The 25,749-nt window shown below is 41.8% G+C and overlaps 1 protein-coding gene across 1 annotated transcript; it reads right to left on the bottom strand.

Moving 5' to 3' along the window:
• Window positions 1–2,938: 2,938 nt before the first annotated feature.
• Window positions 2,939–24,276, bottom strand: LOC120057959 (T-box transcription factor TBX15-like). Its single transcript, XM_039006442.1, has 8 exons — window positions 24,075–24,276; window positions 16,426–16,633; window positions 13,437–13,538; window positions 8,885–9,056; window positions 7,170–7,337; window positions 6,783–6,847; window positions 5,202–5,299; window positions 2,939–3,765 (listed from the first exon to the last, which is right to left on the bottom strand). The coding sequence occupies exons 1-8, from the start codon at window positions 24,274–24,276 to the stop codon at window positions 2,939–2,941; spliced, it is 1,842 nt and encodes a 613-aa protein (XP_038862370.1).
• Window positions 24,277–25,749: the final 1,473 nt, after the last annotated feature.

The raw sequence follows: 25,749 nt of genomic DNA, 5'->3' as shown, positions 1-25,749 counted from the left end.
ATGAAAGAAGCCAAGATGAAAGGATGTGAGGAGGTTGTTATTCAAGCCGTTCTGAATCTGGCGCTAGAAGGCAATGTTTTGATACGGTAGTACAGAGCTATAGCAGACTCTGCTGTGTATTGTATCATATGCTTTGTAGATTTCTACTCTGTGTTCTTCCTACCACGTGCGTGCATTTTCTCTATAAAGCTGAGGTAATTTTGCAGTGAGGAGAAGTTGATTTTAAATGCTGCTGAAAAGATGTAGGGGGATATCAGACAAATAACGTGAATAATTATTGGAAATAATGTCCAGATATATGGAGTTTTGCCAAATTATGAAATCATTGCTGCTCTCCTCTCCGGTTCATCCACTCATTGCTGTAGTCGGTTGGAAAACAGGTGTTTCCAATACTGAGCCCTGTCTCCATGGTCCCAGACCCACTTCATTCTCTGATCATGGTTCAGATATGATATTTCATGGTTGAAACCGTACGCATGATAGGAAGTGATTGGGCAGGAACTTTCTCCTCGGAGGGCATCCATGTAATGGATGCTGATTGGGCTGCTAAATCACTGGGGTCTGCATGGATCTGTAATGAGGGGCACCGCAGAGCAAGAATAGAATCATTGTAAATACTCTCTCTCTCTCTCTCTCTCTCTCTCTCTCTCTCTCTCTCTCTCTCTCTCTCTCTCTCTCTCTCTCTCTCTCTCTCTCTCTCTCTCTCTCTCTCTCTCTCTCTCTCTCTCTCTCTCTCTCTCTCTCTCTCTCTCTCTCTCTCTCTCTCTCTCTCTCTCTCTCTCTCTCTCTCTCTCTCTCTCTCTCTCTCTCTCTCTCTCTCTCTCTCTCTCTCTCTCTCTCTCTCTCTCTCTCTCTCTCTCTCTCTCTCTCTCTCTCTCTCTCTCTCTCTCTCTCTCTCTCTCTGCTTTCCTCTGAAACAGGTGGCATATTTATGTCCAGCCGTCCACAACAATAGTTACATCATGCACATGGGCTTGATTCCTTTTCTCTCTGGTAGGCAGAACCTGCAGGACTGACTGGGTTTTTTCCTATTTCAGTTTGACAGATGTGTTGAGTCATTGGTTCAAACCAACCAGGGCAGATGTGTTGAGTCATTGGTTCAAACCAACCAGGGCAGATGTGTTGAGTCATTGGTTCAAACCAACCAGGGCAGATGTGTTGAGTCATTGGTTCAAACCAACCAGGGCAGATGTGTTGAGTCATTGGATCAAACCAACCAAAGCAGATGTGTTGAGTCATTGGTTCAAACCAACCAGGGCAGATGTGTTCAGTCATTGGTTCAAACCAACCAGGGCAGATGTGTTGAGTCATTGGTTCAAACCAACCAGGGCAGATGTGTTTACAAGACCTTGGGATAATAAATAAGACCATTCTTGGATACTTTTTCTAAAATACACAATATTCTGGTATATCTTTCTCCATCTTTACTGTTCCATACTTGCATAGTTAGAGTATTGCAGATTTCTGATGATAAAGCCACAGTCAGTAAGATTTCCTGTTATTTAAACTAATTAAATAAACCCCATGGATGTTGAATAATATGGTACCATATGGTAGAGTATCGTTGTAATTGCTAGTAAGTGATATTTGAATAAGAAAATGTCAGAGGATGCATTTGCTCTATTCTTTGTGTTTTTGTTAGTGGTCCACGCGGATGGTACGCGCATCCTATAGTGATGGCTGTAAATGAATCAAAACCATGTAAATGAATTAAAATGTTTATTGAACTTTACTGTGCTTGGCACCTGTATTTACATTTTTTTTAAATGCCTTTCTAAAGAATACTTTTTGATATTTCCCTTTTTTCCACACATTTGTCTTCATGATAGATTGGCCAATATAATAGCATTATTGCTTGGCACTTAAATACGCTTATCTACAACACACCAAAACATACTTTAATTACTCTGTTCTCCTATTGTATATTTAAAACATTTCACACAACAATTTTAAAGCCTATGGTTTTTACTTGCATTCACCATCTTATATATGCTTTTTAAAAGGTAATCACCTCAAAATTGTGAAGCCATTCCAGTCTGTGAGGAAAGGAGTTGATAAGATTGTGGTGATTTCACTGTATGTTCAGTGTCCCCTTGAACAGAGCCTCTCATCCAGCATGTCCACTGAGAGATGCAGGGCCAACAACTGGGCCCCTGTCGGACACACATAGTTCCTCCCTCACCCTGACCTGTAGGTCTTTGACTTCATCCCTCCAGTATGTGCTGTATTATTCACCCTTTGTGCCTCATCCATCATCCTCCCTTCATCACCTCTGAGTGGCCAGAGGGAAAACCATATTGATCAGGCACTGTTAATATCCACAACCCTTTCAGTTCTCTCCCAATGTTGCCACAACGCTATAGAATAATGTTGCATAACTGTCCTGTTACAACTAGAGATGTGGAAGTGGAGGTGAAGTTTCTGGATCTCACGAAGCCCCTGTCACATCATGTCCGGGGCTGGATATAATCCATAGCAACAAGGCTGAGTTACTGTAGAGGCTGTCATTACTATTGCACCATAACAAATTCATGGGTTCACTCCTGAGAATCCCTGCACAGTAAGAGTATATGGGCTCCTCTCCTTCACGGATCCCTCTGTGTGTCCCCAATAGTGGGGTTAGTGTTCTGAACAGTTACTGAGAGAGTCAGGTATACGGTTTCACTTCGCCTTTTTAACACTATTGTGGCAATTAAATAACAGTTTCACTCCGTTGAATAAAGCCTGTTGGGGGGAAATTCAAAACAACAAGCATCACGAGATGAAAAGTCATTTTTTGAAAGGTTCACTTTGTACGCTACCTCAGTATTACAAACGCTAAATGTAAAATGACTCAACATCAATAGCACATCTGAGATAACAGATTTATCGTAGAAGAAACATAACTTGTTGAAATAACGGGACAGCAAAAATTGGGTCAGAAGTGAGATCCTAGTTTTTACACGATGTGCATAGACATTTGAGAGGAGGAGCCATACTGCCGGCCATCACAGGAGCCTGCCCCCTGCTGGCCAGTGGAGGGATTGCCGATCATGTGCATGCTGTCCATGCCACCGTTGGACAGGTACTGGCGCTCTGCAAATGCCCCGGCAGGGGAAGAGGAACACAGGAGGCCGCCCTGGGGCTTCTCGGGGCTGGCAGCCAGACGAGGGGAGGTGGGGAAGTTGTATCCATACAGGTTGTAGGGGTTGTGGAGTGAGAAGGCGTTGTAGGACCCCTGTTGCACATGGTGGTGGCCCCCGCTGAACATGTGGGCGGATGAGGGGGAGGAGCCAGAGGAGGAAGAGCCAGAAGCGGAGCTAGAGCCCGCCTGCATCACATACTGCAGCTGGGAGGCTGGGAACGAGGTCAGCTGACCTCCATAGGCATCCATCTTTCCGCCAGCGCTTCCACTGCTGCCACCGGACAGTGAGCCATGGCCGCCCCCCTGCATTCCCGCAGCAATCAGGGAGGAAGTCCTCTGGGGCAGGAACGATTCAGACTGCTGGGTGGAGGCCACAGAGCCCCCTGCTGCCTGGAGGCGTCCGTAGGAGCTGTCAGCCAGGCCCCCGTAGCCCTGTAGGGCCGCCATGTTGCTGCGGGCGCAGGCCGGGTACTCAGACAACCCCATGCTGCACAACTGGCTCTCCCTGCAGCCCACGTTGAAGGTGTTGGGGGCCAGGTGGAAGGTAGGCGGTGAGCAGGAGGGGGACAGGAGGTGGGCTGCACCAGAAGGGGAGGGGGTTCCTGTGCTGGAGGTGGTGGGAGAGGTGCCCGTGCTTCCTCCTAAAAAACACACAGAGACACACAACGCAAAGACAGTGAGACAGAACCAACGCTACGGAGTGAAACAACAACACAAACACTGGCCAACAATCACACTCTGACAATATCTCTCATTTCAGCCTTTCGCCGCCAGAATGTCTTCTTCCAGCAACTGCTGCCGTTTGATCTTAACCGGTCAAATAAGAGAGTGCTGTTTAAGACTGGCGCATAAGCATCTTAATTCACATGTATTAAAGAATTCGATATTACACTTACTTGTAAATTGCAGATGACTTCACCACCTCGACTTGCTCAACATCTGATTTTAAGGACTAATTGCATGACCGCATTACTTCTTTTAAATAGTACTATTTATGGGATCTTAAACCCTCTCATAAATAACAGTAATTGTTTCTGAGCATAAATGTGGCTTCAGTTTGGTACATTACATGTTGGGTCAACAGATCTCCGAGCTTGCCCCTTTTCTCAAAGAATCATGCATTCATAATTTAGATATGTATGACCGTAAAAATAAAAAACTCATCTTGGCACAGGTTAACATGCAATAAGTCAAGCTTTTGGAATCGACCGATAGCTGTGGGATATCACTCACATATTTCTTTATTAATGAGAATTTGGGCCGCATTCACTAAAATTCCATCTGAAACCAGCTAAAGAAAAAAAAACACTGCATAACTAACTAATTCAGGATTCTCTCTTGGCCAGAGTTCTGATTCTGACTGCGCCATATGCCTTTGATAATACAGCTGTGCTGTTCTGTTCAGCTCAGTTCTGCAAGTTTCTGTTGGTAAGGCAAGGAAGATATCACAGTGATGTCATGTTTTCCTTTCTGGTCGGCAGGGGTTAGAGCAGCGTTAGTGTTGCTGAGGGGAACGGTTGATTACCCCACTGGAAGGCCGTCTGGTGGAGCTGGGGGGTGCTCAGTCCTTACGGAGCGCCCAAAGTTCATCAGAGGCGCGAGGACTTTAATTAACGTCTGATCGGTTTGGAGGAGTTTGTGATAACAAACAGATGTCGACACAGACAAAATACTGAGTGACCTAATGTCATCATGACCTTGGAGAAAGGAGTGCTGAAGAAATCGGCTTGCTTTAAGCATCGGGGGCCTGTGATACAAGCCATGAGTAGAGACACTGGGCTGTGCTCGCTGGGGAGATATGCATGCGACTTTCACTGATACCGCTCACGTCAAATAGCCGTCCAAAAGCCACAGGGGTCATTTAATTATTTTACTGTTAAGGTCCTGCAGAATGTGAAAAGTTCAGTACATTCCAAGTCAGACGGACATGCCAAAAGTGATGACCAGTGATGACCAGACTGATGAAGGACATAGATAATTGATGTGTTGTGAGGTAAGGGAAAGGAAAAGGTATGCAGTGACAGTGAGAGAGTGTAGATAGGAGATTAGGACATAGTTTAGATACAGTTTTACACACCTTGCTGTTTCTGCATGTTGGTGAAGTCCTCAAACGTGAGTGTCCTCACAGGCGGTCTCCAGAATGCATAGGTCTCCATGATCGCCTCCAGACCAGTCCTGTGTGAGAGAGAGAACGAGAGACTGAAACAGTGGAAGAAAAAAAAAAGAGGGTCAGTATGAGGGATGGGTTGGGTACATAAAACATAACAAGGGCGGGGCAAGAGAAAGAGGAAGGAAGAGTTGTGACGGGAAAACAGATAGTCAAAAGAACAAGAGAGGCACATAGAGAAAGGAGGGAGTGTAAGTATGAGTGAGAGAGGTTGGAAAGAGAGAGGCAGAGAAGGAGAAGTGGAGTCAGACGGAGGAAACTGGAGCCATTAAAAGGAGCAGGTTTTTACTGTGATCATAAATCTGGGTGACATTTCATCTTGAACACGGTTCTCCTTCCTGCGTGATTTACTCCTGTGTGCCCTGCTGAGCCCTATCCCAAGGAAACGAGGGCCTGTCCCGACCATGTTATTTTAGGGCCAGTAACTCCCGGGCCATTCCAGCTCGTTAGCGCACTACGCTAATCACACTGGCCCTGGCCATCAGTGCGCTCATTCATAGTGCTCAGGATCAAAACCCAACAAATAAGCTATGCCCTGTTTTACCTCATAAAGTAATGTGTCACCAGCCAAAATGCAATTGACGACATAATCATAATTTAATACCTGAGACGGATCTGTATTAACATATAAATACATAGAGAACCAACTCTGTAGTTAATTGTACAATTTAGCTTGTGTAATATGTCCCTGTTTTTATTGATTTCAGATCGCTATACTGTGGCATTACTCTGCACAGTTTAACAGTGATGAGGTAAATTACTACCATGAGCAGAGTTAGGATATGTGTAAAGATAAATACATTTTCTGTCTATAAATATCTTATTCCTGCATAATCTTTTAATCTGTAGTTTTCTGCAATGAAATTCTAATGCTAGTTCATAAACCCCAGCACTCTAATGTTTGAAAAATGAAAAAAGATGTCTCAAATATCTGTGCCGAAAATGCACTCCAGATGGGAGGGGAGCTTTCATGTGCTGAGGGTCTGGTTCAGTGTTTCCCCCGCTATATATGATAATTCAGACACAGACAGACAGACAGACAGACAGACAGACAGACAGACAGACAGACAGACAGACAGACAGACAGACAGACAGACAGACAGACAGACAGACAGACAGACAGACAGACAGACAGACAGACAGACAGACAGACAGACAGACAGACAGACACACAGACACACAGACACACAGACACACAGACACACAGACACACAGACACACAGAGAGAGAGGCACACAGAGAAAAGGAGGGAAAGAGAGAGAGCCCTACCCAAAACATGTGGTTCTATCTCAGATGTAATGGGGTTTTCTTGGCAGGGGAGAGATGACTGATTTTATATGGAGCAGCATATGGGATTAGGTGGTATCTCCAGGGGATTATTTCCATATTAAAGGCCACGTTGGAGAAAATGAAAGATTTGCGCCACACAGCATGGCGAACGCTGAATCATGTTGTATTACACGGACCTCGGGTTACTGGAGATATATATACCTGTTTCTGCCTGAATCCCGAAATCCTTTAGCAAATGGGTTGCGGTCGATCTTTAGTCTTGTTATCTGCAGGAAAGAAAAACATTACAATCAAAACACATGACATAGCGATGACCAATGTACATGTTGGAGAGGGAAATAACGGGTCAACATAACATTTTTTTTTTAATCGAAGAGGGACCTAATGAATGTATGAATGAAGAAAGAATTTCATGAAAATCAGAATTTGAGTTAATAATATTATTATTTGGTCATTTTCCATTCATAAACTGAATTGATGTTCACTTCCAGAAATGAAAATGAATTGATCCTAAGCCTGGTGCAGATAGACCCATTGAGTGGCAACATACCATTGTAGCAACAAAGAGAAAGGTGTCTGGTCTCAGACCTGTTGGTTCTGGTAGGCGGTGACAGTGGTGAAGACAGTCTCAGGGAAGCTGAAGGTCTTCACTCCCTCTCCGCTGGGAACAGGCTTGGTGGGGGACAGGTCACTGCTGAAGTCCTTCCTGATCACATGGACACGAGGCTGGTACTTATGCATGGAGTGGAGGATGATCTGAAACCACAGAGAGATCGTAATGGTTACATCCTCTCTGTGTGTGTGTGTGTGTGTGTGTGTGTGTGTGTGTGTGTGTGTGTGTGTGTGTGTGTGTGTGTGTGTGTGTGTGTGTGTGTGTGTGTGTGTGTGTGTGTGTGTGTGTGTGTGTGTGTGTGTGTGTGTCTAAGTGTCTAAGCAAGTCTGAATTCATATCAAAGCTATATAATTAAGAGGAACATGAGTCCACACTTCTAATGAGAGAGGTGGTGAGGTAAGTATTTAACACCAGAGAGCAGAGCCGAGGAGTCAGGTTACGACGGCCCAGCCTTCCCTCCGGCTCTCTGTCTGCTCTTGATTACAGCCCGAGTGAGAAAGCCTCCTTGGAGCCGCAGACAACTAAGGGGGTCATTTCAAACAGAGATTGGGGAAACAGTACTGAATAACAGTGACAGTAAATGTAATATTCTAGCCAGGGCCCCCCCATCACCTTCCCCTTGCCCCCCTGCTCGGCTCACGGGACCCTGCAGTTATGACCAAGGGTTCTGAGTCCTGCCTGGGCCTGAGTCAGGTCAACCCTGCCCCCGTCACACATACACACACTGAGCTCACAACAACACAGAGCAGCCAAGGGTCTTATCTGACAGATCTCTTGTCAAAACAATACATGTTGTAATGTCACTGACAGCCTTCTGTAGCAATGCAGTGATTTCAGCGACATATTTATATCTAATTTATGAATCACAAGCAAAAGCCAATCAGCTTGGAAAATCAGCAGCACATGAAACAGATGATTAATAACCAATAGCTACCGCTGTTGATGGAGAGGTTTGATAGTAGTCAGAGGAAGAAGAGAAGAGAGATGGGTCAGATACCAGCCTATCTGCGGTGAGGTTTCCCACACAGGAAGTTACAAAGTTAATTTCCTCTCGCCTCGAGGCCTCCAGGAGAACAAAGGCCTTATAACGAGGCTGTGGGAGAGGAAAAAGGGGCCTTGCCTGACTACCCTCAAAATACGCACCCACTGCTGCATCTGTTAATACATTTGTCAGAAGAATGGAGCTGCGATAGAATCAGCTGGCCGGATGGAAAACAGGCCCACATGAGGACCAGGGTGTGCCAGCCCACCAGCGCCGCACTGGCATCCCTAAATCAGGACCTCAATGGAGAAATGGGTATGCACTGGCTTTTGACTGTTTCAACAACTTGGTAATCAAACCAATCTGGCCTGTAACAGCACTGAGTTCATGTCATGAGGAGAGCCATCATGTGCCATAACTACATCATGACCAATCAACTGTTTCAGTATCAGTCGATAAAGGCCGAAGTAGCAAAAACAGTCTCTCTTCTTCTCTAAGAATAGTCTCATCTATACATGGGTGGGGTGAAATAAATTCCCCTGTTATAATGTGAAGCACTTTGAGAAATACTGAAACAGTACAATTACTAATACATATTTATATTAGTGTAGAAGTGTAACAGTGTTCAAGTGTACAGGTGTAACAGTGTACAGGTGTAGGAGGGAGGCAATGGTATGTCAAGTTAAGCCGGCTCACCGGCTCACTCACATGGCCCTGGTCATCCAGCTCATTGTTGGTGAGTTTGAGTTTGTCGAAGCTGACCACCTGCCTCATCCAGGTGTCTCCAGAGGCCAGGGAGTCTGGGTGGATGTAGACCCGCGGGGGCACGGGGGAGTCTGCGTTCCCCGCCACCATCCACTTGGAGCTGTGGTACACATACCTGGACGACACACACACAGTGACAGACGTATCAGCACCAAACCACATTTCACATATCATTTTCTGTTTTTTTTCAACAGGTTTTGCATGTTATTGGGAAGCATTGAAGTCTTGGACATCATGTGTCATGTGTTTCAGATGCAGGGCTTGTTCACAATAGAGACATCAAATATCCCCACACACTACATATGCTTTTAATGACATATTACCAATTAAGCTTAGTCATAACATTTTATGTTGTATTGTAAGTTACGGTACAATTTGGCTGCCCCGCCCACCATAGAGCATTCCCCTCACTGACTGGCTGACTGACTGTAGCACGAGGGGGATTCCAGTCCACTGTAGCCCCAGGCACAGCTGTTTGCCTTTAGTTCTGGCCATGTGCACAGTTGAAAGTGCTTACTTGCAACGCCTCTGCCAAAGTCATCATTCAGCGGTATAACATGGACAAAACTCTAATTTGGCCTCTTTGTTATTACACAACCCTCTCGTCTCTCTCTCTCTCATACGCACACACACAGCCTTGACCCCCCTGTACACACCTACAAACACTCTCTCCACACACACACACACACACACACACACACACACACACACACACACACACACACACAGACCCGACCCCAGACCAAACACACACACAGAATGCCAGGCGTTTGTGTAATTTCCTGTTTGGAGTGCTGTTTAGGGTTAAGCTCGGTGTAGCAGGGAAAGTGTTAAGGAAGAGAGAAACCTTAGCCCCAAACAGGACTGGAAATTTGATTAGTCCCCTTTCATCTTCCATAAATCTGCCATCTGGCTCCAGCACAATCAATAAAGATCTGACTTTATGTGACACCCTTTGGACAGATGAGGGGGGGGTGGGGGATATGCACGCCCCCTCATCTAACACCACACTTCCTATACACACACACACACAGACCATCGACACAACATATGTATGCATGCAACTCATCAAACAGATATATACTTTTATGGACAAACAGAAATTCAGACTGACACACACTTGCCAAACCCAGACTGGAAATTGGGTTACCTTACTGACAGAGTAAATATTACTATTACATTACCCTACAGGGTTGAGTTCATCAAGTCAAGTCTTCATATGTAAACATGTGTTTTCGTGTGTGTGTGTGTGTGTGCGTGCATGTTTGTGTTCACATATAGCGGACAAAGTCAATTTTAAGAGCTTGACATTGCTGGTCTGTGTGCTCAATGTGATTCAAACTTAAAACTTACCAACTGTCCACATAAAGGACACTTAATATATAGAGATTTAAAGAGCCCAGAATAAACAAGAAGTTCCTAAAGAGAGGCAGAGAGCCTAAGTAAAGCAAGTAACGACTGTATTTCCAGACCCCAACTCTATGAGAACTATGAGACATTCCAGTGACAGCTCGGAGCTCAGTTTACAAAGCCCTGTGGTAAAGTCCCGAGCCGGGATGAAAATCCTATTTCATTTTACAAGATCTTTTGGCTTCTAAAAATCTTCCATGATATTTTGGTTCTCTAGACCGTTCACTCTAAGGCAAATGCTGCAGTCAATGAGAGAGCCAGGGTTCTACTGTGCTTCAATGAAAAAATGTAAATAAACAACTTGGGAAAAGAATACATAATGTTTAACTACTGAAAATGCATTGTTAAAGTGGTTCTTCAGTGTTCCGTTCAAGACAGCCAAGTTCTGTTTATCAAATAAAACTTAAACATAGTAAAAATGTCTGTAACAACAATAACATTAATCTATGTTATTGATATATAAACTGAAGATGTACTATGTGTTCAATTTGAGATAAAATTAAACAAAGGCATGGTAACCCATCTGTAGCGCTGTTATAACGTTATTGCAACTATGACACTGCCGTTTTGTCTGTCACTCTGACACTGTCCTGAGATGGCTGAGATAACTTACATATATAAAACTAGTATTCCACCACGGTCAAATAGGTTTACAGTAAAAATATGCTTTGCCATTTACACAGTGAATAAAGCTATCAATTTGATGGTCTCACTCGAACCATAAACACATCATGATAAATACTTTTCATTCTCCTCTGGTTCTCTGGAGCGCCAGACATTGTGTTCTATGCCAGGAATTCATTCAGATACTTTGCCTGGAGATATCCATCATAAAAACATATCCCCAAGATGGACATACAGTAAAGACCATTGTTTCAGGTTCCATTCAGATTTATGTGTATATCTGCATTTCTTATCACCATGTGAAATGATCTGTGCATGTTTTTTTTTTTTTAACTACTGTCCAATTTTTTTATATTTTTTTATCAACAGTAGGCTATTTCATCCAAGATGGGGGCAGAGACTAGTTTGGTTTGACTGAATTAGAACATCAATCTCGGACATGGAGAGTGTCATGTCCCAATAATGTGTTGTATTGAATGAACAGTGCCTCCAGAAAGTATTCACACACCGTGACTTTTTCCAAATGTTGTTGTGTTACAGCCTGAATTTAAAATGGATAACATTGAGATGTTTTGTCACTGGCCTATGTAACCGGTGTGAATTGGCTAGCTAGTAAGCGGGTTGCGCGCTAATAGCGTTTCAATCGGTGACGTCACTCCCTCTGAGACCTTGAAGTAGTTGTTCCCCTTGCTCTGCAAGGGCCGCGGCTTTTGTGGAGCGATGGGTAACGGTGCTTCGTGGGTGACTGTTGTTGATGTGTGCAGAGGGTCCCTGGTTTGAGACCAGGTAGGGGCGAGGAGAGGAACGGAAGCAAAACTGTTACACCTACACACAATACCCCATAATGTAAAAGTGGAATACTTATTTGAGGAATTTTTACAAATCAATAAAAAATAAAAAATAAAAATGTCTTGAGTCAATACATGTTCAACCCATTTGTTATGGCAAGTCTAAATATGTTCAGGAGTAAAAATGTGCTTAACAAGTCACATATTAAGTTGCATGGACTCACTCTCGGTGCAATAATAATGTTTAACATGATTTTTGAATGACTACCTCATCTCTGTACCCCACATTTACAATTATCTGTAAGGTTCCTCAGTCAAGCAGTGAATTTCAAACAGATTCAACCACAAAGACAAGGGAGGTTTTGCAATGCCTCGCAAAGACGGGCACCTGTTCGTTGATGGATAAAATTTTAAAAAGCAGACATTGAATATCCCTTTGAGCATGGTGAAGTTATTAATTACACATCGGATGGTATATCAATACACTCAGTCACCACAAAGATACAGGCGTCCTTCCTAACTCAGTTGCCGGAGAGGAAGGAAACTGCTCCGGGATTTCACCATGGGGCCAATGGTGACTTTAAAACAGTTACAGAGTTTAATGGCTGTGATAGGAGAAAACTGAGGATGGATCAACAACATCGTAGTTACGCCACAATACTAACCGAATTGGCAGAGTGAAAAGAAGGAAGCATGTACAGAATAAAAATATTCCAAAACATGCAACCTGTTTACAACAAGGCACTAAAGTACAGTAATACTGCAAAAAATCTGGCAAAGCAATTCACTTTTTGTCCTTAGTACAAAGTGTTATGTTTTGGGAAAATACAATACAATACATTACTGAGTACCACTCTCCATATTTCCAAGCATACTGGTGGCTGTATCATGTTATGGGTATGCTTGTAATCATTAAGGATGGGGAGTTTTTTAGGATAAAAAATAAATGGAATGGCGCTAAGCACAGGAAAAGTCCTAGAGGAAGACTTGATTCAGTCTGTTTTCCACTAGACACTGGGAAATGAACTCACTTTTCACCAGGACAATAACCTAAAACACAAGGCCAAATCTATTGCTTACCAAGAAGACAGTGAACAAGAAGACTGAGTTGCCAAGTTAAAGTTTTTACTTAAATCTACTTGAAAATCTATGGCAAGACCTGAAAATGCTTGTCTAGAAATTATCAACAACCAATTCCACAGAGCTTGAAGAATTTTGAAAATAATTATGGGCAAATGTTGTACAATCCAGGTGTGGAAAGCTCTTAGAGACTTACCCAGAAAGACTCACAGCTGTAATCACTGCCAAAGGTGCTTCTACAAAGTATTGACTCAGGGGCGTGAATAGTTAAGTAAATTAGATATTTCTGTATTCCATTTTCAATAAATGAGTTACAATTTCGAAGAACATGTTTTCACTTTGTCATTGTAGGGTATTGTGTGTAGATGGGTGTGACTTTTCTTTTTATTTAATCCATTTTGAATTCAGGCTGTAAAACAACTAAAAGTCAAGGTGTATTAATACTTTCTGAAGACACTGTATGTGTACATCACTGTGGATACATCATTGTACATACACATCTGAATGGGGAAGTTAGGAAATTAGTTGGGAAGTTAGGAAATGTTTGGAAGCGCTAAGAAGTGTGAGCATACCTTAAGAAGATAGGAGCATACCTGTATCTCTTATTGTCCACAGGAACAATGTCCATGGCTATGTAATACTGCTGATGGGGGTCAAGACCCACGATCTTTACTCTCATTGCAGGGAACATCCGCCTAAGAGAGGACAGAGAGAGAGAGAGAGAGAGAGAGAGAGAGAGAGAGAGGGAGAGAGGGAGAGAGAGAGAGTGTGTGTGATATTAGCAAACTAGCTTGCAAAGTTTAATATTGGATTATGAGTATCAGCATTAAAAAGGGGAAAAGAAACCCTGCACCATGCAGACATTAAGTATAATTAATGCAGACATTAAGTATAATGTCACTTGAAATACATTCTAGTGCACCACTGGGCAAATCACTGAGAAAATTCACAACACCCAAGAGAGAGACAAGGTTTGAAGTTTGACCAATGTCTTGCCAGTCATATGAGGTCATTTTCACCCCTCATCCCATCATAACAGGGCCTATATGCACAACTTTATGATAATTCATTAAAATGTCTATCAAAGTTCCATGTCTTCATTAAATAAATATTATTCTGATTTAAGAAAGTAGGTCATTTCATCCAAAGAAGATTGAAACTCTTAATGCACGAGCTGGCAACAAACTCACTCTTCCTTGACAATGTGTACCCAATCATGAGAAGTTCTGTTTTGTTATTCGACGCAAATCAAACCAGGAACATAAGTTTAGAAGGCAAACAGACGCCCTATTAAAAGTAGGACTGCATACACAGAGACATTTTCAACTTCATTCCTCGTTTTACACTTCAAAAGCTGCATTTTTATTTCATTTAAACGTCATACATCTTTTCCCTCATAATGAGACAAGAGGGCTGTTTTCTTACTTCCTCCTCTGAATTTATAGGCTTATTATTAGCAGAGCCGTGAAATACACGCAGCCAGTCCTGTAAACTCTAGGCCTACTGCATTGAAACAGGGACTGGTTCTATTTATGGAGCGATTAACAACGTAAATCTGATTCATGAATATCATGAAAACAACGTTGATCATATATTGTTTAGGTAAATCTGATTTACGGGTTAGCTGTCAAGTTAGCGTACATGTAGTATTAACATAAGAGCAAACCGAAAAATACAACTTCACAACTTCACAGTACAACTTTAGAATATTATGCAATTTGATATTGGCCTAGGCCTACCAAAAGAAAATTCAACACGCAAACAACGTGGTCCTTGACATTTCTCCATAAAAACATGTAGACTAATTGGTCAGCTTCAAATAAAAGTTCGACAAAAATAAGTTCGACAAAAATAATCAAAAATAATGGATATCTGGTTTAACGAAATGGAAAGCATTTTCAAATGAGAAGAGAAATATGCGCATCCCTATGTTAGGCCATAGAACATTCCGCTCTGCCCTCGCTCTCTTCTGATGCGTGTTACATAGTCAGAGGAATTATCATATGTTTAATAAATGTGATTAATATCATAATATTTTTTGTTGTTAAAATTAATATCGTACTATCTTCTGTTGTTAAAAGTAGTAGGTCTATATTAGCCTATATTAGCCTAGACGGGGACAAATCTAAAGGTTTGATGCTGATGTTTTTACTGGGCCTCTATTTCTCCTTAATTGACATTAAATGGTAGCCTAAAACATAAGTAATATTTCTGATCCATAAAAAAATTAAATCTATATATATGTATTTAAATGTGTTGAAGTCTCTGAACTCAAAACAGGGTGCTGAAATGGCCTTAAAGGAGTAGTTCACTATTTTAGAACTTGATGTTAGATGGTTCCTCACCCTGAAAATAAGAGAAACTGTAATCTATGGTTCAGTTATCGTTAAACCACTACGAACTTCAGCCAACTTTAGCCACCACAAACTAACAATCAATGGAAGTGATGGGGGCATGTGAGCATGTTTTTTTTTTGGGCCAAATCACCTTTAAGAAACATCAAACCAAACATGGAGTTGAGTTGAATTGATTTCAGGTGATTTGGACATTTTAAAAAATTAAACATACTCAGATTCTCCATCACTTCCATTGATTGGTGGCTTGTGGTGGCTAAGGTTAGCTGAAGTTTATAGTGGTAGTTTAAAGAAAACTGAGCTGTAAAATCAAGTGGCCTTTGAAACTAAAGTCAGTTAGGCCTAGGTTAGATAAACCTCTTCACCTTCTATCTGCAAATACCCTAATTTTGAAATAAACAAATATGTAAATAGGTTAATCTATTACAAACTATAGGCCTACAGAGGAACATGCTTTCCCAATGTTTTTCATTTGTTTCATGGAGGGAATAGTAATACCCTATACCGCTTTATTTTTAGGCTTACTTTGTGAATAAGTGGACTTCATAAATTTCCTTGACGGCAAAAAAAATAAATCAAGCAATAAGTTCCCTTCTCATATTGCTTGATCGTAAAATTCAAAATGGACGGGAAATACATGGCCCTCCCGGTGAGAGCGCGCAGGGGAAAGGTCTTCCTGAGAACAGTGTAGGTTTAGTTATATGCTCGGTTTAGGTTGTAATTGCTACCCAAAAGGATAAGAAAACCGAAAACATGTTTCAAAGAGATTAATTAGAAACAGTTCCTTTCTTCGCCGGCTATTTTCTGACATCAGCCATGGAATACCCTCACACTTCATGTATGGCCTCTGATTGGAGCGGCCCTCGCACGTCCGGAGCCCTTTCCCCCATGTGCAACACATTAGCACCCCACAAAAACAGGGGTAATTCCCATAGAGGACGGGCATCTTCTGCGCAAAACTAGGTTTCGGTGTGCGTGTGTTGTCTGTGTGCGTGTGCGTGTGGAAAAATGTAGCAATTATAATCAATTTTGCACAGAACTTCATAAACAATTTTGCGTCATCAGAGGCAATGCACCTAGTCGTAAAACCTATAGAAAGCTAGGCCATATGCCTAGTCTATCCTATAGTAGGCCAACACAGAACATGTGTTCAGCGCAGCCTATTCCTAGAAGGAAATATAATATCAGATGAGTCCCTTAAATCATAAATATGCAGCAGTTGCTTTACCTCCCCGCTTTAGTGATGATCATCTCCGTGCCAATTTCATGGAAGCGCTTCCAGAGGTCTGCGCACTGCAGCTCCACCTGAATCTCCTCCATGGAGGCAGCGGGAGACGGCTCGCAGGCCGCCGGGGCCAGGTCCGCGGGGGAGCCGAAGGAGCACGACGTCCTCTCCGCCAAACCCTCGTCGTCTGATCCGGGGCTCGCCTCCGAATCTGTGGAGATTATCAAGATTATGAAAATGCAGCCACAGTAGAGCCGGGGCTTTAGGAAAATTGGCGTTGAGTATTGACCTGTTTTTTATGGTCTCTGGTATTGCCCGTTGAGGCCAAATCACCTGCAGCATGAACTCAGAGAAAGCACCAAAACTGGAGAAAATTGAAATCTGACTAAAACTATTCCATTTACGTTTGAAATGTCATAAAGTATCCAGGGGTATACAAAAAAACAGAAGGGTAAAGCATGCATCAAACGAAATGGGTTTTGTACATGAAAACAAACGCCCACGAACAAAATAAAAAAAGCTGAAAAATGAACCCAACTGAATGCCACGCCACAGTCAATGAGAGCATAAAAATATAAAGTAGGACTAACAGACTCTTGCCCATATGAATTTAAGACGTATTATTCAAATAAACATACTCACGAACTACACACTTTAATTCATATTACTATGTATATAGTCTAATGTCATATATTACTACGCCATATGAAAAGGATCCACAACAAAGTTATAACAAAGGTCTTATATTTTTTCCCATTAAATCTCTAATAGAGGCAACACAATAACAACAATGAAAATGGCAAAGAAGTGTAGCCTACATAAACAACATGAAATTTCCCAGATTAACTATTCCAGATCTTAGTTTCCAAATAAAGTCATGGAATCCAAAAGGGTTCCAAAATGGCTTTTTGGCTGTCCCCATAGGAGAACCCTTTTTTGGTTCCAGGTAGAGTTCTATACAGTCTACTGTAAAGTTATGCATTCTATTTTTTATTAATGTACTGTCTCCTTTGTTTGTGCCAATATCGAATCAAATCAAACCAAATTGTATTAGTCACATGCGCTGAATACAACAGTTGTAGGTAGACCTTACAGTGAAATGCTTACTTACGAGCCCCTAACCAACAATGCAGTTCAAAAAAATAAGGATAAGAATAAGAGATAAAAGTAACAAGTAATTAAAGAGCAGCAGTAAAATATCGATAGCGAGACTATATACAGGGGGTTACCGATACAGAGTCAATGTGCTGGGGCACCAGTTAGTTGAGGTAGTATGTACATGTAGGTAGAGTTATTAAAGTGACTATGCATAGATGACAACAGAGAGTAGCAGTGGTGTAAAGCGGGGGAGAGGTGGGGCAATGCAAATAGTCTGGGTAGTCATTTGACTAGATGTTCAGGAGTCTTACGGCTCGGGGGTAGAAGCTGTTTAGAAGCCTCTTGGACCAAGACTTGGAGCTTCGGTACCGCTTGCCGTGCGGTAGCAGAGAGAACAGTCTATGACATGGGAGGCTGGAGTCTTTGACAATTTTTAGGCCCTTCCTCTGACACCGCCTGGTATAGAAGTCCTGGATGGCAGGAAGCTTGGCCCCAGTGATGTGCTGGGCCGTTCACACTACCCTCTGTAGTGCCTTGTGGTCGGACGCCGAGCAGTTGCCATACCAGGCAGTGATGCAACCAGTCAGGATGCTCTCGATGGTGCAGCTGTAGAACTTTTTGAGGATCTGAGGACCCATGCCAAATCTTTTCAGTCTCCTGAGGGGGAATAGGTTTTGTTGTGCCCTCTTCATGACTGTCTTGGTGTGCTTGGACCATGTTAGTTTGTTGGTGATGTGGACACCAAGGAACTTGAAGCTCTCAACCTGCTCCACTACAGCCCCGTCAATGAGAATGGGGGCATGGCTTGGTCCTTATTTTCCTGTGGTCCACAATCATCTCCTTTGTCTTGATCAAGTTGAGGGAGAGGTTGTTGTCCTGGCACCACACGGCCAGGTCTTTAAACCTCTTCCTCTTAGGCGATCTCGTCGTTGTCTGTGATCAGGCCTACCACTGTTGTGTCATCTGCAAATTTAATGATGATGTTGGAGTCGTGCCTGGCCATGCAGTCATGAGTGAACAGGGAGTACAGGAGGGGACTGAGCATGCACCCCTGAGGGGCCCCTGCGTTGAGGATCAGCGTGGCGGATGTGTTGTTACCTACCCTTACCACCTGGGGGGCGGCCCGTCAGAAAGTCCAGGATCCAGTTGCAGAGGGAGGTGTTTAGTCCCAGGGATGTAATATTGTATTATTTATTGAGAGCCCTGACGTGAGTAGGTTGCTTTGGAAGGACACACCAAGTAAGCAGGGTTATGCAGATGCAGGACTGTTAAAGACTGGAGTGTGGCCCAGGACTAACCACCAAGTGATCACCAGCCCCAAAACAAGAGACAATAGCATTGAGTGGAGACATGAAGACACTGCAGGCAGGACAGATACACCACAGAGACAGAGAGAAAGGGATGAGAGGGAGAGAGAGAGAGAGAGAGAGAGAGAGAGAGAGAGAGAGAGGGATGAGAGAGAGAGGGATGAGAGAGAGAGAGGGATTAGAGAGAGAGAGAGAGAGAGAGAGAGAGAGGTGGATGAGAGAGTAATATGAGAGAGAGCGAGCGAGAGAGAGGAAGAAAGAGAGCGAGAGAGAGGTGCAGAGAAAAGGAGTGAGATATTTAAGGGAAAGACTTTTCGTCATCCACTTGAGAGATCCTTTCAGCGTATTGGCGGTGATGATCCTCTCCCTCACACCATGTGCCGAAGAACAAGGCAGACAGAGTGGCTGTTGATTTGGCCCATACAGCCCCACAGCCATCAGCCACACAGCGGGAGAGGCCAGACCAGATATCTGTGCCTGCTCAGAGCAACCATGACAGCCTGGTTGCTGCTGTCATCTCAGGCCTTTGCTGTCATCAAGCTGCGCTGCGTGCATCTACCAGCCCTCAATGAGTCACCACGTTGTCCCTCATATGTCACCAGACCAGTCCCTGTCCACCACAGTTATCCCACTGTCCCCCTACTAACTGACAGCCTGCTCTGTCTCACCCACTATAACCAGTCAGTACAGCTGAGCAACACAAGTGACAGAAACGACACACATCTATCCCACATTACACAGGATATTGCTGGGTAAAAATAAACATATCGAGAGAGAAATGGGGAGACAATGAAAGAGACGGAGTGAGAGGAAGAGAGGAACAAATAGATATATTTAAGGAAGTAGCACCTCACTGCAGCTAATAGAGAGAAAGGTGGAAGCAGAGTCAGAAATCTGGCGCTAACCTCAACTGCATGATTAATGCAGACCAACTACAATCATAGACAGTTGTCCAATAAAGACTGCACCAATCTCTGCTAAACTATGGAGAACAGCACTCACTTGTTCAAAACCCTATAAACTAACTTGTGGTTAGGCACAGAGAAACTTGTGTTGAACCTCATTAGACGGAGAACATTGATTTTTCCTGTACATCTACCAAGTTTGAAAAAAGAACAATAATGGTGTCTTCGGTTTGTCACAACAAGAAATCTAGATAGTTTGAATGTGAATTATAACACTTTTATAACACAAAGAATATTATGGATTTTAGCTTCTTATTCTCACACACAAACTCATTCACTATGTAATGATCTAATTCGAAAAAACATGTTAAGAAACTAACAAATGTGTGTGTGACTATTGAATTGGAACAATGGACTATTCACAGAGTATGACTAATCTGGTCATTGGTGATCATTACACACTTGCCTTACAAGGTAAAGCCCTTCCTATGGAAACAGGTTTATGAATAGAAGATGCATTTAATACAGTTGTAACAGAGTGGGTAAGTAGCAATCTACCAACCATGAAATTGAAGAGTAACCCAATCCAAAAGAATCAGAACCACCTGTTTCTGCCTGAATTTAATTCAGACCCATGTTAGGGAGAGGCAATAAAATTAAGATTGAACCATTTTAATAGCGCACACATCTGTTGTCTTACATTTTGGCTTTTCTTCTCAGAGGAAGAATTTTTACATTTGAGTCTCTAATGTAGAAAATGGTTCTGGGATAATCAGTACCAAGTGACAATTTATATATCATACATTATATAATATATTATTATACAGAATAGGAAAACATATTTAAACCACAGAGTTAAATGAAGTACGGACAGAATTATCACAAAATCACAAATATATGGTTTAAAATAAAGATTCAACAGTTCAGTAGCCTATGCCTGTCTCTTAAAATCCAGTGTCACCACATAGACTGTAAAAATAAAAATACAAGTCTAAATTATTATCCATAATATAATTACCGATTCCCTGTGTGAGACATAGATGCTATACAAACCATTTAGTAATAGGCCAGTATCTTTAAGAGTGAGGCGATCTGCAATATGTTATATATATGTATTTGTAAATCCACAAGTACTCTGTCTTATTATTACAGGTTTTGTATGTTCTCTCTCTCGCACACACCTGAGAGTGCTGATATTTACATTTCAGGCAAGTAATTTAATATTGATAATAGTCCTTGCTTTGGAGGATAAATTCTGCAGACAGGCCTACATGTGCTTATCTGAAACTAAGGTCATGTTTGTCATACATGTTGGTTCTCTGGGAAAACACATTGGGATTAATTCAGTTTAAGCTATTGTGTGGTGTTCTCACAATTTTGATATATTCTTCCAAGACGTGTCTTTCAATAAGAATGTTATATGACCATGTCGGTTTGAAAGCTTCACATGGAGGCAAAATCATTAAGTAAAAAGCCTAAACCGCACAAACTGACCACAGAGACGAGCTGTTTTCAATGATGGCTGGTCTACGCATCAACTGGAGGCTAGTCAAGGCTGGATACTCTCACACACTGCCTGCAACGCTGCCAGGAATCTGGCTCATAATGACTTGGAGCTCGTCGAGACAACGTGTCTTTTCAATTAACGACGACTCTAACTGGAACAGCTCATGTGAAACCGTGGAGGATATATCACCTGTATTTGACTGACTGGCTCGCTGTCCTATTGTCAATGGTAGTACCGATACCCTGCATCTCAGCTGTGAACTAATTTAGTTCGGTTCTCCTCGTTTGTGAGGCATCCACCAAATGCCCAACGCTTGGCGGCTGGCGCATTTCAGTCAGCAACCTCTGTGCGCGAGGGTCCAGTCATTTTGCTGACGGCTTCTCGACCATGCAGCTTGACCAGGCCTCAACAATGAATTGTAAAATTATAAATAAATATGTAGATCATAAAGCCATGCACGTGACGCTAAATGAGTCTACAATGATTTTAATGAACCAAATAATATATATATATAGGCATATAGCCTATAATGCAAAACGTTTTAGACCCTTTTAGATCATTAATGCAGGCCTACATATTTGAGAAAAAGCCTTTTGTTTATAGGCTACAAGACCTATTGTGAAACCAGTTGTAATGGGGATTGTTGGTTTACGTGTCTGTTGAAATTCAATGTAGGCTATAATGAGCTGAGAGGATATGTATCAATTTATATTAGGCCTACGATTCATATTTGAGGCCAGAGGCGGTTAGAATAGCCCAGGTTATGGAATATCTCCATCGTCATGTAGTTAATAAAGTAAGGATATTCAAGCTCGAAGCCTCTTATGTCATTGTTGTCTGCTTTTGACATCAGTCTCTCCGATAAGATCAATGCAGTGTTCTTCAATTCAAACCTGCTCCAAATCCCACAAAACGTAGAAAATACGATATATTTGTGACATATAAAAGCTTTTCATGCAGATTTTGCTATCTTCGTTAATAATTTAGAACATTCTATCATTTAAAATGATAGATAGGCCTATCATAACTTGAATATAATGTGACTTGCGCACTGTAGGCCTAGGCCTGCACTAACTTCGACCTATTGAAAATCCTGATAGGCTAAGCTACTTTCTTTGGCTTATTACAACATTTCCAACAAATAAAAAACGATAAAAGATTTTAAAAAGATTTTTCGATTTTCGATTTATGGATATGAAATGTTTTGACAGTAATAAAAAGCCTGCGTAATTCATAGCAGGCCATTAAAATTTGCCTTGGCATTTCAATTTTGGGATTTAGGCATACAAAATTCACAATCATCAATTTGAATGAAATATACATTGATGTCCCAATTCTGTTTTAGGCTAGTCTTTATACGCACCATTGCTCATATAGGTGAGTGCTACTTGGAGATTGAGGCCCGAGTCTCTACCCAATCGACGTTTTTCCTATAGCGAATACACTGCAAAAATACACATTTTTAAAACGTTGCAAAATAATATTAAGACTCAAGAATTGACTGAAAGCTGTGTTGATGTTTTCCTTAGACTTAAAGTAATCCACTGAACACATTTTGAGTAGGCCTATAGGTCAAACGCAGACGGGGGTTGCGTGTCCTTAATTTCATAAAGCGAAATAGTTTATATTATTGGAAAAATAAACCAATACAACATAATAATACAAATAGTTTAAACGTACGTTTCATTGGCCTATTGTTTCCAAAATATGAACAATTATGGCGTTAGACTAGGTCTATATATGCTGCACGAAATTGGAATAGAAAATACAGGGCACACAGGCTAACCATGTGCAAACAACACACACACTCTCTTCACACACACATTGTCTTATATTATATTTGGACTCACCATTTTTTGGGGGGTATAAAAAAAAACAGATTTGCCCTTTGATGGCTTATTTTTACGATATCTTGTATGTGGCACTCTGCAAAAATGCATGATTTGCATTGAACCACAGAACCTACACTAATTCGTGTAACCTTGCTGCTAATGTAGGCCTATCCCATCTCTGCCAAATATCTCTCTCAATTCAAGACCATCTTAATATGTAAATATTAATTACAATTGATCATGTCTCCACTGGCGTCACCTGTATGGCCAATTGTATTGTATCAATAGAGACCCTCTGGTCACACACTGGTTGAATCAACGTTGTTTGCGCGTCATTTCAATGAAATGACATTGAACCAACGTGTAATAGACGTTGAATTGACGTCTGTGCTCAGTGGGAAGGCACACGTGAAATAGATTTTACCCAGCTAGGCCTAATAGAGAGGGGGCACTGGCCTCACATGCATGTGTATGCATGCATGCATGCACCTGTATGTTGTACCAATATGTAGTAATTTGTAAAACAATGGTAATACAACTTTTAAGGTAACCATTTAAGATATTAATGAATATAGTAGCGCAATAAGAAAATTTACCGTGACCTTCCACGAGAGGCTACTACTTTTCTGCGTGCTTCTACTGACAGGACAATTAATTTGTTAAAGCAATGATTCTTATACAAAATCAATACTTTGTGGTTAACGGCTTTGATAATTTACACAATGTTAATACACCACTATTAGGCCAACGGTATATAGTTATGTTAAACTACAAACATATATTATTTACGGGCACTATTAACCTACAGTAGTAGGCTACTATATTATTCCACATTAGTTATCTGAGGAAAAAGTATAAGGACTCGTTATCTTTGAGATGGTGATGAAATGGTTGCCTTTTCTGTATTCCTCTTTTCCATGAGATATAATCCGTAGTTTTGTGATGGAAGCATAACAATATTCAACAACCCCAAAATATGAAGTGATAGTGGTTACGCACTGACCGGGCTCGATATCTAGACAATGCACAGGGTCGTCGCCGTCTCCTAATTGTCCGTTGGTGGCGAGGCTCTCCATAGACAACTCCAGCTCCTTTTCCTCCCAGGCGCGGAGCTTTCTCTTCTTGTTTGACCCGATCAGGGCTTCCACCGAAAAGGCGTGCGCTCTCGAGCTCAGAGCAGCGGCAGATCGCCTCCTGTCACTCATTTCTCCCAAGGCAAATCCACAAGAGGGAAAACAAAAACTCCGTCCAAGCAGTGAGCACAAGGAAAATGCGCACGTCAATGTTTACAACAGTGCAAAGAGTCGACAATGACGAAAGTAATCCAAAAACTATGACTATAAATGGTGGTTCAAACCTCTAACGATATGATATGCCATCTCTACGGCGCGTTTGATTGCTCGAAAGTAATGTTATCTATCGCTTTTGTCTCTCCGTCCTGCTTTTCTGCCTCTTCCTTTTTCTCTTTTTGTCCTTCACCCCGCTCTCTGATTGATACTCACTTCTGGATAACTTTTTTTCCGAAGCGTTAAGTGCAACCCTCTCGCTCACTGTCAAACCTCGCGCGTCCAATGAGAGGCCTAGAAAGAGAGAGAGCCAAAATGTGTCAACCAATTGCAGTTGAGAGAAAGAACAACTCTTGGAAGAGGAATCCGAAACTGGACCCTCGTAACTGACCATCCAGCACTAAATTAACATCGTCAGGGATTTATGGAAAAAAATAGTACTACATTTATTTGATAAATATAATTCAAAACGTATCATAACCTGCTGCACGAGTAGGGCTTTATTTGATTTAAGTTATGTTAGAGCTTCATGAACAGCTGAAAATCAGAGCGAGCTCAAAGACCATGACAGGTGGCCTGGTCAGAAGCAAGATTATTTGTTTGAGGGGAGAATATAGAAGATAATATGTATCTTTACCAAGTTATTGAAACGTTGTATCTATAGCTGTGCACTGTGTACTAGAAGACACTGAAAACAAGGCTTTGATTAGTTTCATTTGCCTCTATTCTTTTCATCCTAAAGCGCGCATGATGCTGGTAGAGTCAGGGCGCAAGTTGGAGGCCAAATGTCTAAAACTGTTTAGCAAAGCCATCTAAATAGCCTATCTAATGAATAACGTTTACACACTCAAAACATAAGGAACAGTGGTTGGCTTATCATATCTTTCCGAATGGAGAAGATTTGACAAACAAAATATAAATGCTATTCTTGAGTTATTACAAGGTTTTTATGGTAGACCTAATCATATTTTCTATTAGACTATAGCCTAATCATTACATTACAGGATTTTTCAGAAAACCAAAGTGTGCCACTAGAAAAAAAGAGACGGGACAAACACGTATGAAATATGTCCTATATATGGTAGGTTAATGTTGAACGAAGCAGTAATATCTTGTTATGTGGGCCAGCTATAAAGCATTTGTGCAAACGTTAAGTATCAGAGATAAAACAACAGTGCACAAAACATCCCATGAATAAACTTACTTATATATCACTTTTATAATTAGGAACGTTTATAGTTTGAGACCCCTTGACTCTAATCAAACGAGGTTTCCTTGGCCCATTAATGTACAGAAAATAAAAAGTCGCTTGGTAAACCATTCATTTTCAAACAAGCACAACATTTATTTGATTATTATAATTAATGTATGTTTCTGCCTACAGATTTGAGG

Source organism: Salvelinus namaycush, chromosome 13 (genome assembly GCF_016432855.1).
Source record: "Salvelinus namaycush isolate Seneca chromosome 13, SaNama_1.0, whole genome shotgun sequence".
Taxonomy (NCBI): Eukaryota; Metazoa; Chordata; class Actinopteri; order Salmoniformes; family Salmonidae; genus Salvelinus; species Salvelinus namaycush.
The sequence above is the reverse complement of the archived record's forward strand: the minus strand, read 5'-3'. Positions and strand labels throughout refer to the sequence as shown.

Excerpts from the sequence above, each read along its gene's own strand:
- LOC120057959 (XM_039006442.1), bottom strand. The coding sequence starts at position 24,276 with ATGAGTGACAGGAGGCGATCTGCCGCTGCTCTGAGCTCGAGAGCGCAC. Across the intron at positions 13,539-16,425 it reads ATCATCACTAAAGCGGGGAG|GCGGATGTTCCCTGCAATGA; the intron begins GTAAAGCAACTG and ends GTCCTCTCTTAG. Across the intron at positions 9,057-13,436 it reads GTGGACAATAAGAGATACAG|GTATGTGTACCACAGCTCCA; the intron begins GTATGCTCCTAT and ends TGTGTCGTCCAG.